This window comes from Chenopodium quinoa, unplaced genomic scaffold, assembly GCF_001683475.1.
Source record: "Chenopodium quinoa cultivar QQ74 unplaced genomic scaffold, ASM168347v1, whole genome shotgun sequence".
In the NCBI taxonomy this organism is placed as follows: domain Eukaryota; kingdom Viridiplantae; phylum Streptophyta; class Magnoliopsida; order Caryophyllales; family Amaranthaceae; genus Chenopodium; species Chenopodium quinoa.
In genome coordinates, this window is record NW_018744080.1 from 4,354,822 (window position 1) to 4,372,908 (window position 18,087).

The following is an 18,087-nucleotide window of genomic DNA, read 5'->3' on the forward strand; positions in this document are numbered from 1 at the left end:
AGTTTCAATTTTTTTTTTAAAAAAAATAAGCTATTAATTGATTTGATGATGAAGACTCTTTAGAACTTTTTTTTTTTGACGGGAAAGACTCTTTAGAACTTTAGGAACGAGGAATAAGGAAAAAGTTGAAAGCTACAATATTGTGTTTATAGGGCTGCTAAATCCAAAGAGGAGAAACAAAGGCGTGCTTATTAGCTGTTGTAGCTTATTGAGGTTTTCCATGTGTTCAGTAAAAGTGAGGTCCATTTAGCGTTACGTGTTTACTAATATTTGGAAAGAAAGAAAAGAGCAAGTAGCCCTATATAGCTATTTAGTATTGGCCTTAATCATATTTGGCAAATTGGTAATTCAATGGTGGGTTATTGGAATACCAAAAGATAGAAATATGGGGTAGTTCTTTAGAAAAAGTCAAAAGATATTTAGTCACGCAAAGTATCTACCGTAGAGTTGTTAGTTTCTAACTCGAACCGTTATAATCGATTATTTCAAAACTGAACTGAAAAAGGAACTGAATCGTTAACAACCCTTTTTTTGAAAACCGAAAGTGACCTGCCCTTATTTTGTCCAATCCAAAATTGAACCGAATCGAATTTGTGCAAACCATTATGACCCTACCCGTTATCAAGCCATATCATTACAACTCAAAACTGAAAACAACTCGAACTTATTACGTTCGAATGCGATATCAACCCAAATTGATAATGACCCAATTTTTTCAAATCCAAACTCAACCAAACCGAATTTGTGCAAACCGCTTCAATAACTCGACCCGTTATCAATCCAAATTGTTACAACCCGAAACTGAAAACAACCCGAATCGATTACGTTCGAACCCGATAGCTAGTTACTAGACCCATTTAAAACCAAAACCGTTTAAAACCCTTGCAAAAATTTGCTAAACTTGAACTATTTTAACCCGTAATTAGCTGTAGGTGTCAATTGAAGTGCGCCTACTTTAGCATGTTGTGAATATGCTTGACAATCATAAGAAGTGAGAATTGACATTATACGATTAGGCACAAAGAAAGTAGGAATCCACCAACAAGTTTTTAAGGAACTTGTATTAGGAAATTCTTTTTCTCATGAATTTGTAGGGAAGCTAGAGTTCTTTTTCTCAATATAGAAAGAATCGATATTTTGAAAGAATTATTCTACCTCCATTCTTTTCCTCAAATCGTTTTATTTTGAAAAAATTGTAACCTGCTCTTGATACGATGACAAATTAGGGTGAAGAGATAATTGAATGACTTGTATATTATTGATCAATAGGTATAATATTTATACAAAACCTAATCTCATAATATAGAAAACAATCTTACTAAAAGATATACTAGCATAATTATAAATCTTGAAGATTTATTCTCTAACTAATATCTTAACATAAAATAAACCTAAATATATTATATTCTCTTAATAATATCTACGAGAAATATATCACACATATATTTTCCTATATCTCAATCTCTAAAAGTATGAGAATGAATTTAGGATTGAGGTTTTGGAGAAACCTCATTAAACTAAAAGACTAGATTAAATCACTGGTTATTGTTTTTAATATTTTTATTATTGTAAATTTAGGGTGCGTTTTATTTACCTGATTTTTACTTATCTGAAGTTATCTTATCTTATTAGCTCTTATTAAAACTTATTTTAGTTATAAATTGAACGTGAGTAGCCCTGATTTATATTTGAACTTTATTTGGAGTGTTTGGTTCGCAAAGTGGTATAGGTTTGGAATCAGAAATAGGGTTAAGGTGATATTGGGTTGGAACTTGATACTTAATACCATGTGTTTGGTTCAAATCTGGATTGGAATTTGGAATATCATCCCCTTAATTTCATGTATTTGATACCTAAGAGAATGGAATGAGCCAAACCCACCTCCCCCAAGGTTTTTAAACCCCATACCTCATGGGTTTAAGGTATGGGTTTAAAAATCATACCTCATGGGTTTAAGATATGGGTTTAAAAATCATATTTTTGACAACCAAAGATATGATATGAATTTGGTCATTCTAAACCCATACCTCATACCTGTAATCTGCGAACCAAACACCCCCTTACGATGATGAGAATCAATTTTATGATCACCTGAATATAGGAGAGCTCTAACCACTTAAACTATCCCTCACTCTCTTGTGTTTTATAGTTGTGGCGGGTCATTACTTTTAAGGGGGCGTTTGTTTCGCAAACTGGTGTGGGGTTGAAATCAGGAATGAAACTATAGTGATATGGGTTTAGAACTTGATTCTTAATGCCATATGTTTGGTACGATTTTGGAATGCAATTTTTTTCTTGGGTTTTTCTACACGGTACCCTTAAGGTATTCACTTTTCTAAGCTGTGCCCACCCATTTTCAAAATTCCATGCTGTATCCCCATGGTATGTTTAGTGTGTACGTACGATGTAACCCTGCCGTTAAGTTGTCGTTAGCTATTGTCATTAGTTTTATGTTGCCTCACCACCAAAACTCAGCCCTCACGACCCATCCCTAACCACCCTAACTAACGCACCCAGCCACCGCCACACCCAGCAACCGCCACACACCAACAACCACCACACCTAGCACAACCGCCACACACCAACCACCATGAAGAAAATTGAACCCAGCCCTAACCCTAACTAGCCCCACCACCACCACTGCCACTGCTGGCAACATCTACTGGCTCTCCCATCCCCACCTACCCCAGCCGATGCACCACCTTAGCCCAACCCCAAACTCCGCAGCTGATGCATCACCCTAGCCCAACTCAAAACACCTCAGGCCCAACCACTACCGCGCAAAACCACCCCCCCTTTCCCTCACCCTTTAAACGACCAAATCGACCATTTGGGGTTTCAATGGTCGATTCCAGTCAATTTGAGGGTGAAAGGGTAAAGGATTGGAGTTTGTCATCCTTTAGGGTTCAAGCATCAGATTTTTGGTGGTCGAATCGGCGGCGAATTGCTGTTGTTGTTTCGGCGGTGCGTTGGGCTGGTTGTGGTTCGTAGGGTGGTGCGGTGGCTGGGGTGAAGTCTGGTGGTTGGTTCGCTGGGCGGGTGAGTTTGGAGGAGGGAAGGGTTGGTGGTGCGTGGGTGGCTTTGCAGGAGAGAGGTTTTTTTTTTTTTTTTTTTTTTTTTTTTTTTTTTTTTTTAATTTTAAATAGACTTTTTAACAAAAGTTAACGGTGTTAAGTTTAGGATTAATGAGGGGTTACATCGTACACATAAAGGTGCCTTGGGGTTACAGTGTGGAATTTTGAAAATGGGTGGGCACAGCTTAGAAAAGTGAATACTTTAGGGATACTGTGTAGAAAAACTCTTTTCTTCTTTTATTTGATACGTAAAAGTATGAAAATGAACCAAACTCACCTCTCCCTAAGATATGAGTTTAAAATTCTTAAAATCGTAAAACAAACATAAGGTATGAATTTAAGTTATTCTAAACTCATACTTTATCCCTTTACGTGAACCACACACCCCCTAAGTTTTAACAGGGCTCCATTCCCTACCTCTCTCCTCTTAGTTATTTCACTGAAGCGCACTTAACGTTCTCCATTGCAGCGCAGTTCACGTTCTCCGTTGAAGGCTTGAAGCGCAGTTCGTTGAATCTAATTCTTGTATCCCCCATTGAAGCAGCTTCTAAGGTAAGTTGTTTCTTGTTGTTATCATCATATCATATCATATCATATCATATCAATTTCGCAATCTAGGGTTTATGTTTCATCTAATCTAATTTAATTATCACTGCTTTGAGTTTAGGGTTCGTAAATCTCAACTATTGCTTCTAAATTCTTAGCTTATGAAACATCATAACCAAAATTATGAGCCTAATTTGCCTAAAATCATGTATTTTTCGAGATACCATGTAAAAAAATGATTGATAAAATGGCGCTGGCAAATTCCACCATTTCCCCGGCATGAAATCGTGTCCAAGTGTCATACCCACGTCCGAGTGTCGAGGGTCTGACATGGGTAATTGAGGAGAAAGGAAGAGTCGATGTAATATTAATCATAATGTTATTACTACGTCTGTATCATATTATTTGCAACGATTAAGTAGAGAATCGTTGCAAATAATATGTAATGGAGGTAGTATTTAGCTGTGAATTTCATTGATGGGCTAAATGGTTATTTTGTTACTTATATAGGCATAATGGAGGTAGATGAAGAGAATCCTTCTTCTGCTTCAGTTGCTGAACCAACTCCTCCAGGAACTGATACTGAGATGCTGGCTACTTCTGAACCAGCTACTGATATCATGGGTCCTGCTACTCTTACATCCCCTATGATTACACCGCCTGCTGTCCCGCTATCAGCTCCTTCTGCAGTCGCCCCTTTGTCAGCTCCACCTCCGGTGCTGGTCCCATCAATCGCGCCTCTTCCTCCTGCAACATCTAGACCATTAGCCCCTCTCCCTGCCCGTCCTTCCCTTACTCAAAATGGTGAGGCAAAGGAATCGGATTCTGAGGATGATGACCAGGGTTCAGAAATGGATGCGCAAGATTCCTCTGTTGGGTATGAAATTACAGAGGAGAGTCGGGCTGTTAGGGAACGTCAGGAGAAAGCGATGAAGGAATTCATGATGAAAAGACGCGCTGCTGCTTTAGCTGTCCCCACAAATGACGTAGCTGTGCGGACTAGGCTTCGGCGGCTTGGTGAACCCATTACTCTCTTTGGGGAGAGAGAGATGGAAAGAAGGGACCGGCTGCGGATGCTTATGGCTAAGCTTGATGCTGAAGGGCAATTGGAAAAGCTTATGAAAGCCCATGAAGAAGAGGAAGAAGCAGCTTCAGCTAAGGATGAGGTCGATGAAGAAATGTTTCAGTACCCATTTTATACAGAGGGGACCCAAGAATTGTTGGAGGCTCGGAAGTTTATAGCGAAGTTCTCTATTGTTCGAGCATCTCAGCATCTGCAGCGTGCAAGAAGGAAAAGAGATGATCCAGATGAAGATGAAGATGCTGAAGTTGATTGGGCTCTTAGACAGGCAGAGACTTTTGTTCTTGATTCTAGTGAGATTGGTGATGACCGCCCACTCGGGGGTTGTTCGTTTTCAAAAGATGGGAATTTTCTTGCTACCTGGTACGTTCTCTAGTTCTGTAATCTATCTTTGCCTGGTTGGAGGTTACTTTTTCCTTTATCATAATAAAAGTGATTGATACTTGAAGATGTTGTGGTTGATTATCATCCTATTTTGTTTGTCAAAACTAGCAAATTGGACTTCATATAAAGGGTGTGATTTGTGGCTTGATACGAGATGTATATCAATATTTGTGGTTCTGTTGTAAGATATGTGATTAAGATAATTTATCCATGAAACCAAGATGTTGAATTATTACATCTATCCAGGAAAATTTATTTTTAAAATTCTTCCTCTTGCCCTTTTGTATTGATTTTTTTTTTTTATTTTTTTTTTTTTTATTTTTTTCATTCTTATGTCATTCAGAAGTCTGAATCTTCACAATACTTCTTTCTTTTTTATTTGCTTTTAATTTTCAATATGTTTTGGGAGGAGGAGGCTATTCTTTCCATTTGCTGAAAATGATGAAAGAAATAGTTATGAACTATAACAAGCTCTATGATGTATTCGTTCCTTAGCCCTCTTTTAGAATTAAATTTCAGGACAGTATGGTCAAATTTTGATCTGTATGCTTTAAATTAACTTCTTAATTTGCTGTTATGTTCTAGAAAGGAAAGATACTGAAAATTTGACTTTTTTATACAAAGAATTGGGATGTGTTGTGTTTGAATATGCAAAAGCTGGTGAAAGAAAATCCATGGGGAAACTGAATTTTTGTGAACTGGAATTTCAACATCTTTTTGAAGAGAAGTATTCTAATAATTAACCAGTGTATCTTCTTGTCATCAATGAATTAACCAGTGTAAGAATTAAAATTATAGAATGACAGATAACGGACTGCTATCCATGTGCTCCCTAGATGATGTACTGCGATATGAGTTGTGTAATAGAGTTTTGGAGGAAGTAACAGAAAAGGAGAGTTTTTCCTGTTTTTAACTAGTGTGAGGAATTATTTTTTTATTTTTTTTTAATGTTGTGACTGTTGATGGTATGGAAATCAGGTAAAATTAGACGAGTCACTTTGTCCAACTTCATATATAATTTATGAAGACAGTTGGCTTTGTAGATTGATGGATATGAGCTGACTAATCTATTATTTCTCAAGATTTGAAGATATGATGCTTAGATTTGCATTTAAATAGCCTATAATCATTTCTCTAAATTATGAGAGTAATGAGCCGCATGATGAAGGAGAATACTGATTGTGATTTTATTGCTTGTTTTGTCCTTTTCAGTTCTTCTAGTGGAGTTGCTAAGATATGGAGTATGCCTGAAGTGAAGAGGGTCTCTGCCTTGAAGGGACACACTGTGCATGCTACTGATGTTGCATTTTCTCCTGTAAGTGACATTGTAGCAACTGCCTCTGCTGATCGTACTGCAAAGTTGTGGAATACAGATGGTACATTAGTGAGAACATTTGAAGGTCATTTAGATCGCTTAGCTCGTATTGCCTTCCATCCATCCGGAAAGTACTTGGGCACCACAAGTTTTGACAAAACTTGGCGTCTATGGGATATTGAAAGTGGTGCAGAGTTGCTTCTTCAAGAAGGCCATAGCAGGAGTGTTTATGGCATAGCTTTTCATCTAGATGGATCCTTGGTAGCATCCTGTGGACTGGATTCTCTCACACGTGTCTGGGATCTTCGAACAGGAAGAAGTGTTCTCGCTTTGGAAGGACACATCAAACCTGTAAATTTCTTCTCTTGTTATGCTCATGTACAATTTATGCTATACACACTGATAGTTTACTCACTTGGTATCTCTTCTCTCAGGTCTATGGGGCTGATTTTTCTCCTAATGGCTATCATTTGGCCACCGGCTCCGAAGATAATACCTGCCGAATCTGGGATTTGAGAAAGAAAAAGTCCTTGTACATAATCCCCGCCCATTCTAAGCTTATTTCAGAGGTCAAATTTGAGCCCCAAGAGGGATATTACTTGGTCACTTCTTCATACGATACAACTGTTAAGGTATGAGTCTTGGCACTAAATTACTTTTAACTGATTAAAACAATTAGTGTGTTTTGTTCCAGTTGTTAGTAATATTTTCTCATTTGGTTCTATTTCATCAGGTATGGTCATCTCGAGACTTCAAGCTTATCAAGACTTTATCCGGATGTGAATCAAGAGTCACATCCGTAGATATTACAGGAGGTAAGATCTTTTCTTTTGACAAACTATTAGTAAAAGTGGTGCATGAAATTTGGGAAGTTGTAGGCAGTAGCAGCATCCCATGATAGTCTCTTCATGGCTGTCACTCTGTTCTATGTGGAATTATCTTTGGAAGTTACCATTCGAAATCTAAATTCATTTGTCCCTAGAAATCTTACTAGGTCATGAACTTATGATGGAATGATAAGAGGATTAATTAGCAGTTTTCCGTGTATGCCTGTCAACTAAATCTTAGCTAGTTTATACAGGGGTCTGAGTGTGGTTATACTAGTAGAGATCTTTAGGCCTCAAAATTAGGAGTGGTAAGTTGAATGTTTAAGGATGATCAGCTGAATTCTGAGCAAAATGGAACACTTTCTTTAGGATATTCATATATTCAGTTGCTCTCCTAATATTGCTAAAAAATTAGTATATGTAAAGCTATGCTATGTTGGTCAGTTTTATATGAATGTTGTCTTAGCTTTGCATCAATTTCATAAAACCAACTGAATTGTACAAAGTACACAGGCTGTATCACATTGAACTAATTAAGAAGTGCAATCTATATCGCATTTAATCTTGCTTATATATGTACAAAGTATAATTTAAAAGTAACTTATTATTTAAGTTCGTGTTCATATTCTCCCCCACCCCCATCCCACTCAAAGGATAAATCTTTTCAGGTTCCTTATATCGTCTCTTTTTGTGGTGATACAGATGGACAATGCATTGCTACAGTTGGACATGATCGAACAATTAAGCTCTGGTCAAGCAGTGTCCCCTCTGAAGAAAAGTCGATGGACCTAGGCTAAGGGTCAGTTTAGCAATTTTGTATTAGCTGATCTGACAATAGGTTTTTGTAGATTGCAAAATCTGCTTGTATTAGATTGCAAAATCTGCTTGTATGAAACATGTTAAAACAGTTAGCTATTAGCGGGCTAGTTCATGATAGGTGCAGAGTTACATGAAAGGAATTTTATTTTTGTATCCTACATTACTAATCTATACAAAAAAATAGTGATATTCACTTGGTTACATCAACATGAATTGAAAGCCATATACTTCTCCATTTTACTAAAATTGCAGCACTTGCGAATGACAGTAATTAGGGCAACAGGAGAGAAACAAGGAAACTTTTGTGATTATACAAAAAGTATTGTACTTCAGCCTTGCATGTTAAATTAGGGGGAAAAAAAGCAACCACAAAATTTCATTTTCCATACTCAAAATTGCAAATAATGAGTACTTAACAAAGTATAGCAATCAATAACTTAGTACAATATTCAATAAACACCGGGAGAGAGATTTGTACTATTTAACTATAATAATTTTATTCCAAAATTTTCAAACTACGTAAATATTATTTTTTATTTGGTATCAGCGCGTTTCTGGTGCGGTAAGGTGTCATATCATTAACCCTTCAAGTAACCCCTCTTAAATAACCCCTCTAGTAACCCTCCAGACAGAGTAACCCTTGACTGACTTAGTAACCCCTAGTAACCCCCAACCTAGTAACCCCTAACAGGCTTAGTAACCCCTAACAGACTTAGTAACCCCTAACCGACCTAGTAACCCCTAACAGACCTAGTAACTCCTAACCTAGTAACCCCAAGTAACCCATAATCTATAACCCCTCTTAAGTAACTCCTCTAGTAACCCTCTAGACAGAGTAACCCCTGAGTCCCTGACTGACTTAGTAACCCCTGACTGACCTAGTAACCCCCGACCAGTAACCCCTAGTAACCCCTAACAGACTTAATAACCCCTAGTAACCCCAAGTAACCCCTAACCGACTTAGTAATCCCTAGTAACCCCTGACCGACCTAGTAACCCCTAACAGACCTAGTAACCCCTAACCTAGTAACCCCAAGTAACTCATAACCGACCTAGTACCCCTTATAACCCCGGCCTAGTAAACCCTGACCAACCTAGTAACCTCTAGTAACCCCCGACCTAGTAACCATTTACCCACATCCAAACCCACCGTAACCATCACCAACACGAACCTTTCTCAATCGCAGTCCTCAAAACCTTAAACTCCACCACACCACCACCAACTCCCGTACCACTAACAACCACGCCAAGATCTAACCAAACCGAACCCACAACCACAAAATAAATTTAAATTGTTAAAAAAAAAAATCGAACAAATACCTCAAAATTAATATTGGCTTCGAATTTCACTTGAAATATGGCTAAAAAGCCAAATTCAGCCATAAAAACTCTAGATCTAGAGTTTTTATGGCTGGATTTGGCCTTAAAACCTCTAGCTTGGACTACGAGGAGCTTTCTTACCCCCTACCACCGCTGCTCCATTTAACTTGTTTATTTTAAGTGGGCTAACTAAAAAAGATGAAAATAGGAGAGAGAAAGAGGAGAGAGAAAAAGAGGAGAGAGGAGAGAGGAGAGATAGAAGAAAGTTCAGAAAATGGGCATGTTTAAGTGGGAAGAAGAAAACAAGAAAGTAAATAGGAGATAGAGAAGAGAGAGAAAAAAAAATAAAAAAATTGTATTGCGGCTGGCCGTATGGTGCGACCAGCTGCATATGAAACTTTGTGATTTGGTATTCTTAATTATTTCATACACTCGCATTTACTTATATTATTCCATATCTTTTTTTTTTAACAGATTCAACTCTTTTATAATCATCTTTTATACGGAGTATTAGATTTTGCCAAAACCCCTTATTCCTAAATAAATGACATATTTGACCTAAATAAATAAATTTAAGCTGATAGTTGAAATCCAGGAATATATTTTATACTCTGTCACTCAATATTCACGTACTAACTTTGATCGTCATTTTTAAGTAACGTATAAAATACGAATTTATTACAAAAATTAACATCAGAAAAACCATTGCAATTGTACAGTAGTGGGGATCGTTGGGAAAGAAACATTTCTATTCATAGTATTGATTTGAAATTTTATAAAACTATAAAAATTGATTTAATTTTTTGTATAACATTCCTGTAATTTTACAATTTTTAATTTTTTTTGAAGGTTTTCTTTAAAAAAAAAAATATAAACCTTTTCTTTGCCTTTTAATATAATAAACTTTTTTTTTAAAAGAAAAAGACTTACTGTGCATGACACACGATCTAATCTAGTGTTATTTATTTATTTTTTTTGAGGGGAAAACTAGTGGTATCTAATTTAGAGTGTTTCCCCTTCTTTCAAAAAAAAAAAAAAAAAAAAAAAGGGTTTCCTCAATTTCCTACGAACCTATAACAGCAATTTTGACCAGTTTGTCTGTAGCCAAACTTTAGCTTCATATAGGGCCAATTAGGGGTGAGCAAAATTTCCGGGTACCCGGATTGGAATTGGAACCGGTGGGTCCGGAGCCGGAATTGGACCCGGTGGTTCCAATTCCGGGTAATAAATTTAGGAACCGGTTGCAACCGGTTCCAATTCCAATTCTTGATTTTTGGGACCCAGAACCGGTTGGGTACCCGGTTACCCAACACATGATACACTAAATAAGTTTTTTAATATAAAATTATGTTAAATGTATCTAGTTAGTAAAATAAAAAAAATATTTTTAATACCTAATATAAATAAAATATCTTAATGCACATATAAATACAAGTGTTAAACGCTAAAAATTAAAATAAACTTAAATAAGTATTATAATTTATATTATATTTTAATAATTATTTACGTTTGTGGGTACCCGGAACCGGAACCGTTACCCGGTGGTTCCAATTCCAAGTCCTAAAGTTTAGGACCCGGTTAAACCAATTCCAATTCCGGTTCCGGATTTTAGGACCCGGTTTCAACCAATTCCGGGTCCGGGTCCTAAAATTTTGACCGGGTACCCGGTTTGCTCACCCCTAGGGCCAATTAACCAGATTGGTAAATAAAAAAGACATCTAGCAACAATTTGGTAAAAAAACTTACTCCGGCGACAATTTGGTAAAAATAATAAACTTCGGCGACATTTAGACCAAAAAATCTATTTTTTCCCGAAAAACTCTTTAAAAATCCTATTTTAATTTGTTTTGTGTTCTTAAATTTATTTTTTCCATTTAAAATTTTGAAACTTAACTGAAAATTGATACTTAACGTTTTTTTTTCTTCAAATTGTTATTTCCGTAAAAAAGGGTTGGTAAAATAACAAGAAAAACGAACTATATTAAGCATTCGCGAGTAATTTATCGAAATTTTTTGTATTTTTGGGTTAATTGTCTCCTGAGATTATTTTATTTACCAAATTGTCGTCGGAGTAAGTTTTTTTTTACCAAATTGTCTCTAATGGTCTTTTTTATTTACCAATCTGGTCAATTGGCCTTCATATAGTTACACAACTTTAGTTTTGAATCAGATACGGAGTATATGAAAAATAGTTGTGACATTTTAAATTGTTAATAATAGGAGTACTTAATCTGAACTACCACTAGCAATTTATTGTTTGAGAATATCAAAACAGAAAATGGTAAAAGAAAAGAATCCAACTGCTGCTGCAAAACTATTGATTCAAGTAAATATAGTTGAGAATCTCAACATGTCATTTTAAACAGTTTTCCCTGGGTAAAAAATGGAAATATACGCTTCGCAAGATCTCTACTTGAGATAATGAAATATATAGAATTTGAACTTGATGTAGTTTTGCAACAATGCAGTGTGAATGCTGCATGAATTTCTATGACTATTGGCTGTCGGCCTTCACTCTACTGTTTTTACCAAAATTCTCCCGTCAGGCTTCTCCAAGTGTGAGTTACACAAGTGAACCACCTATTTGTGTAATAAAACTGCTGATAATGATCTCATATCGATTTTCTTTTTCTAATCGAGATCTTATTTGTACCAGCCAGCAAGCAGCCACCGCAGCAAGAAACAAAAACCGCAAGCAATTGCCTGTAGAAAAGAACAGATCATACTCTGGCATTGGTGGACAAAAATGCACATTTTACTTGGAATATCTTTATAGTATGAATTTCCGGACAACATCCAGATGCATTGCTAAGCTTTTCAATTATGTGTGTATGCTGGGGAGAGGGAGTGGGGGGGGGGGGTGAGGTTGCAGAGGAGCTAGGAGGCTCACCTGGAGAACGAGGAGAAAAATGCAGAGCGATTGTTCAGACATGCTTCCACAAAATTTCAATGAAAAGTTCACTAAAGTACCATCCCATGTCCCCGTTAACAGTCCTGTTTGAGGGTCAAAACTGCCATCCAAAAATATTGTCAGGTGAGGTTGGAGGACTATGAACCAATGGTCGAGAAAATAGAATAAAATTACCTTGGGAGACGATGCCGGGGACAAGGAATAATTTTCGCAAGCTGGAAGAAGTCACAGCACACATTAGAAATGCTCTAGAGTAGATGAGTGGAAGAGAAGAAAGGAAAATCTAACCTGGGGAAGTGACAAGATGAAATTCACAACTTGAGGAATAAAGAAAATAATTAGTGTTTCACTGTAAAATAGAGGAAATCAGAAAAGGTCAGCATAAAGGAAATATTATTATTATTTTTTACTTTCCAAACTATCATAATACGACTCTTTTCTAAAGATGATATGACATTTATTTTGAAGATGTATGATGATAGATGGTGGTAACACATCTGCATATGCAAAGTCGCAAAAGGAATTTAATATGCATACATATATAACTTTTCATGAATTAATAGATTGTGTTTTGATATGATAGATAAAGCAAACATAAGAGGCTTGCTGGATGCTATGAAATACTGAGCCTTAGTTGACACGTTTTGATTTTTGACAGTATTCACAAACTCTACTTTGACTAGCTTTTATGATTTTTAGATATGAAAAGACATAGTCACGTGGAATCCTGTTACACCCCTCTCCATGTGTATTTTCAAAATATCAATTTCTTATAATTATTACTTATTGAAAATTAGGGATATTTACGGTTAAATCTATGCATTGACAAACATGACAAAAGACAAAAGAAACATGGCAACTAATTTGGAACGGAGGAAGTATGAAATATGTGTTACGCCAGTCAATATTATACAAAATCTTAATGCAAACAAATCAAGACACACTGCTTTTTGTACTACCTAAAAGTGTGAACTACTGCATGGATACATGCATGCCCAAACTTGAAAGCAACTTCTAAGATGTGTAGGTACTGCGTAGACTGTGAAATCTAAAAGTACCAACAGGCAACAGCGTTTAAAAAAAAAATAGGAAACAAATGAGAGGACGCCACATTTTAACAAAAGCAAGAAATACCTGTAGTTTCCCTAAAACAAGAAATACCTGTAGTGACCCAGAATGCCAACAACGGCCATTGTCATTCCTGCAAAGTATGTATATGTATCCCCAACAAACACTGAAGATGGATACCTAGAAGATGTAAAAGCAGGATCTTAAAAAGATATTCAAGGAGTACAACTGAAACATAGCATCAGTCATTCAGTCAACAAAAAATTTACCAATTGTAAGAAAGTAAGGCCAAAGAAGTAGCGAGCAAAGGTTGAACAAGATATATAGAAAATGCATGAGCCTGCTGATTCTCGGAATTGTCCGTGGCTGCCCCAATTTGCATAACATTATGGATCAGAATCTGTAACAAAAACTCAAATGATCAGACTGTATAAAATCTTTGGATGCAGCAAATTCAAAAGTGCATAGGCTTACAGCAGCAGCAATGACAACAGTCTGGCCAACTTCAAGACCATTTATACCAGCATGAATATTGATAGAATTAGTGCAAAACACTGTCAGAAGGACCATGTATAGCTTATATATCCATCCTGCACATATAGGAAGGCCACAATGTAAATAATAGAAGGATGTCACAATCCCCCACAATGACATAGCAAGATATGCTCAACATCGAATGATTCATCTGTTGCCAAGAGCACTTTCCTTCCATTTACTTTTAAAAAACATGCTAAAGTTATTCTGCAGAAATATGATCAGCTGTAGTATACTGAACAAGGGAAAGTGATGAAACCACTCTCTGCACAAATGAAACTTATAAATTGAGGAACACAATGTTATACATAAAATCATACAGAAAAATCATATCCTAAAAAGAGACGGCCACAGGCCACCTCAAGTAAAATCTACGCATGCTGCAGACTCTGAGCATTAATTGGCAAAACAATTCCTCACTATAAAGTTATTAAACAATAAGAAACGTTTGAAATAGCAATCCATAATCAACCATATGATGAGCAATATTCCATGCAGTCAATATGAAACATATTTCATGCTATCCCTTAGGTTACACACCAAAGATTTGTCAAAAATCCTACACCGTCACACAGCAGCATTGATGTGATCAATGAAACGATATACATAACAGAAAGGATTCATACAAGCATTTTACCTAGATCCAATATCTCCAGCCCAACATATGGAATGAGAGGTTTTGGGATTACAACGGTGGTATGGCCAGCATAAGCCATTAGTAGAGGAAGAGCAGCAATAAAAGGCAAGACCAGTTTCCTGCACATGAAAAATAATTCAATCAGAATTTTCTCCCAAAACAAAATAGTTGAAGGGGATTTTAGAAATATGATACTTACACTCTCCATGGAACGTCAAGAACATCATCAACAAATCCAAGCAAAATCATGAAACAAATGGATGCCAAAGCTGCGTTATACTCAACTAGCCACTACAAAAATAATAATTTATGAGAACTATGAAAATCTGCCTCCAAAAAAATAACTCAGGAGAAGTAAGGAATCAGCAAGTACTGACTAATTTAAACTGCCTAAATATATGAAAGATCCATTTTTAATAAAAGATATATTCTTGTTCTCAAATCTCAATCTGGAGCATCAAAGCACCAAACATACAACTAAGAGAGAGAAGGAAGCTGGCAAACAGTTTTTAAGTCTTTTCCATATAGATATTAGTCCCTCTTCCTTCCCACTCTAAATGCCTTAATGTATATTCTAAGCCAAAATTCTTTCCCTAACACCAATATCAGTTTACAAAATTGCTTTCTCTCAAGATCAATACCCAAGTGTCTTAATAATAATCCTTTTGGCATAAAAAAGTGAAACTGCATAATTCATATGTTGGTTACTTACATACACTGTAGGTAAGTACAGATTCTCACATATAGTTAGTTAGTTACTCCAATGTTGGCAATCGATAACCAAACAAATCAAGAAACTTCACATGAATTTAATAAAAGTGCATAATTCCTGTAAAAAGCAACTTTCAAGAAAGTTCTACTTCATGAGTCAGCCAAACAGATACAGGTTGATGAAATCTTTCAAGATGCCAGTCATGAAAGAAGAATGGTGTTAAAAAGGGAAGCAAGCAGAAGTTGCAAAATAATTCTACTTGTCCACTTGAAACCCTTACCTACCAATGTGATCATAGGTCTATATTGTCCAAGATTTCAGTCTTTTATGGTTGAACTATATGCCCTATGGTGTATAGGTATTTTAAGTTATCTGCATCGACTGCATGGCCTTGGTGAAAACAGTTTTCAAGTCTAGCCTTGAGTTTCTTTGCACCACATAAGCAAAGATTCAGAAAGAGAAAAATTCCAAGTTCTTTCAAAGAAGTTGCGTTACCAACAGCTCAAAAATTCTTCAGATAGCACCACTAATATCCATTTTTTTTATTTGAAAAAAAGTACAAGGATGCAAGATTCTACAAAAAGCTGACTTCCAGTAACACTCACAAATCACAAAGCATAACACAGTAACACACACATTGGGAAAAAGACAGTTATTTTATTTGGATTCATAAAAGCAACGTATCATCAGTATTATTAAGTACATCCAAAATTGTTCTTCAAGCCATTACACACTTTGGAATTTTTTTCACTACAAAAAGGTTGAAGAAGGAAACAGATTTACATAAGGGGAAGTTTGCAAAATAATTTCAAGAAAATACTTCATCTCAAGAATCAGTCATAAAAAATGGCAGTCATTATTTGCTTATCTCAGTTCAGGATGGAAGTCCATGAAAGCATTTCAACATGAAAAGAGGTGTTTACTGCTTAACACAAATATTACTCTCATAAGAGTATAAGACTCACCAACATGTCACTGCAGCCAATAACCACTAATGTTTTCCATCAACATCAACAAAATTTACGGAATCGTTGATTCATTTCCACAAAACTATTACTTTGTAATCACATAGGGTTCTTCAGCAGATAAACTAACTTCCTCATCCCTAATACAGTAGTACCTATTAATCTGTACCGCTATTTCACACTCTGCAAGACTTCTAAATCTAATAACCTATTCTTGACCTTCCTCGCCCTCTACAATTTCAAACCACCATAGCCACAATAAGTCATAAATTATAAGACGTCTAGTACCAAGGAATTTTGCTTTTTAAACCATCCATATTATCTGAGAGCAAAATGACTGGATAAGAAAGATACAATGGAGAAAATATTGATTAGAAAGACTAAAAATAACACTTAAAAAATGCAGTCACAGAACAGATGAAGCAGAAAACAATTCGTGGACTTACAACGGAGTCGGAAGTGAAGTTGAAATGTTGAAACAATATCGCCACGACCAAAAAGACAATCCCGACAACTATACCCAATGACTCAGGTCTGCAAATAAGCATGCCACATGATTACATAGGGTAAAGGAAGAGAAGAATAAGCATACATTATTCAGAAGTAATTCATAATGGGTGTAAATTAGCTCCTCATTATTAGCCATTAAGTCATCAACTCGTCATAACAACTGAATTTCTTCATCACTTTTCAAATCCAATTTGCACCAGTTCAACCAACATCAACATTTACACTCCTAAATTGATACTTAGTTCAAAAGGCAAATTAACACAAGTGATCTATTCCACAATTCACAATAACCCTAAATTCCATCAAAGTTTAACATCACAGCTTACATAGCAACAATCTCACAAACCACAAAAATTAAGAAACAAAAAACACGAGAAAATTCACAAAAATTCATCAAATTTCCAACACTAGCATTATAAATCAAACAACCCAACAACATTGCAACATTATTACTTCAAAACCCAACAATAAAATCAAGCAATCAACCAATTTCAATCCACAAAAAAAAAAACCCATCAAAATTCCAACAAATTTAACATAATTCAAGAGAAAAAAAAAAATACTAACACTTTAATTTTCCCTTGAGGAGTTCCCTTCTTGTTAATATCAAACCCAAACAAATTCCGACGAATCACATAACGAGACGCAACAGGAATCAATCTGAGAGTGAAGAGAAATCCGGCGAAACTGAGGGCAGCATTGATGAGAATGGATCGCTTGATTTGAGCATCAATTTTGAAGTGAATCAAGAGAAGATAAGCGTAAGGGAGCAACAAAAGGGAGGAGAGAGAAAGAACTTTGAGCCATTTTGAAGATGAAACTGCGATTTTGAGTTCTTCCGGCGAAGTTGACGGTGGTTGTTTCGGCGGCGGAGACTCATGTAGGGTTTGTCTCGCCGGAGTTTTAGGGCCGTTCGCCGACGGAGCTCGTCGCCGGGAAGTCATGATTTTCTCTCACAAATTATGACTCTGACTAACTTAGCGTTTACTCTACTCTTTTCTTTCTTTTTTTGTTTTCCTCCTTTCTCTATTTCACACTTTTCAGTTGGGCCACTTTTCTTTGAAATTTTAATACGAGTATTATACGGTGTGTATATTACGGTGTATATATATACTCCGTACTAGGTACACGAGTATTTTTTTAAGGAAAGGAGAAGAACCTTGATAGGCTTGAAATGATCTCAACCTTCATGGTTTGTTTGGTACAGACGTACAGTATTTGCGAGTTAGACATTTTAATAGTATGGGAAAAGGATAAGAGATCTTCACTTTCAAAGTGTTGTAGAGGGGATTGAATCCTCAACCTTAAAATTGAAAGGAACAGTTGTTTCCACTAGATCAGGCTTAACTTGATATAATTCAGTGTATACGAAGGGAGAGTATTT

General features: G+C 36.1%; 2 protein-coding genes across 2 annotated transcripts; one reads left to right on the forward strand and one right to left on the reverse strand.

The window, feature by feature from the left end:
* Positions 1–3,451: 3,451 nt before the first annotated feature.
* On the forward strand, positions 3,452–8,247 carry LOC110691576 (U4/U6 small nuclear ribonucleoprotein PRP4-like protein). The gene is made up of 6 exons (XM_021868518.1): positions 3,452–3,626; positions 4,131–5,064; positions 6,298–6,751; positions 6,835–7,032; positions 7,134–7,215; positions 7,930–8,247. Exons 2-6 carry the CDS (start codon positions 4,136–4,138, stop codon positions 8,022–8,024), a joined length of 1,758 nt encoding a protein of 585 aa, XP_021724210.1. The 5' UTR covers positions 3,452–3,626; positions 4,131–4,135; the 3' UTR covers positions 8,025–8,247.
* A 3,398-nt stretch (positions 8,248–11,645) lies between these two features.
* Positions 11,646–17,750, reverse strand: LOC110691577 (UDP-N-acetylglucosamine--dolichyl-phosphate N-acetylglucosaminephosphotransferase-like). Its single transcript, XM_021868519.1, has 11 exons — positions 17,271–17,750; positions 16,640–16,727; positions 14,716–14,807; positions 14,517–14,635; positions 13,820–13,935; positions 13,615–13,745; positions 13,439–13,525; positions 12,566–12,626; positions 12,452–12,492; positions 12,257–12,377; positions 11,646–12,069 (listed from the first exon to the last, which is right to left on the reverse strand). Exons 1-11 carry the CDS (start codon positions 17,645–17,647, stop codon positions 12,010–12,012), a joined length of 1,293 nt encoding a protein of 430 aa, XP_021724211.1. The 5' UTR covers positions 17,648–17,750; the 3' UTR covers positions 11,646–12,009.
* Positions 17,751–18,087: the final 337 nt, after the last annotated feature.

Coding starts and splice junctions, on each gene's coding strand:
- LOC110691577 (XM_021868519.1), bottom strand. CDS start 17,647: ATGACTTCCCGGCGACGAGCTCCGTCGGCGAACGGCCCTAAAACTCCG. Junction 14,636..14,715: donor CTTGACGTTCCATGGAGAGT/GTAAGTATCATA, acceptor TTTCATGTGCAG/GAAACTGGTCTTGCCTTTTA. Junction 12,493..12,565: donor TCATCTTGTCACTTCCCCAG/GTTAGATTTTCC, acceptor GACTTCTTCCAG/CTTGCGAAAATTATTCCTTG.
- LOC110691576 (XM_021868518.1), top strand. CDS start 4,136: ATGGAGGTAGATGAAGAGAATCCTTCTTCTGCTTCAGTTGCTGAACCA. Junction 6,752..6,834: donor TGGAAGGACACATCAAACCT/GTAAATTTCTTC, acceptor CTCTTCTCTCAG/GTCTATGGGGCTGATTTTTC. Junction 7,216..7,929: donor ATCCGTAGATATTACAGGAG/GTAAGATCTTTT, acceptor GTGGTGATACAG/ATGGACAATGCATTGCTACA.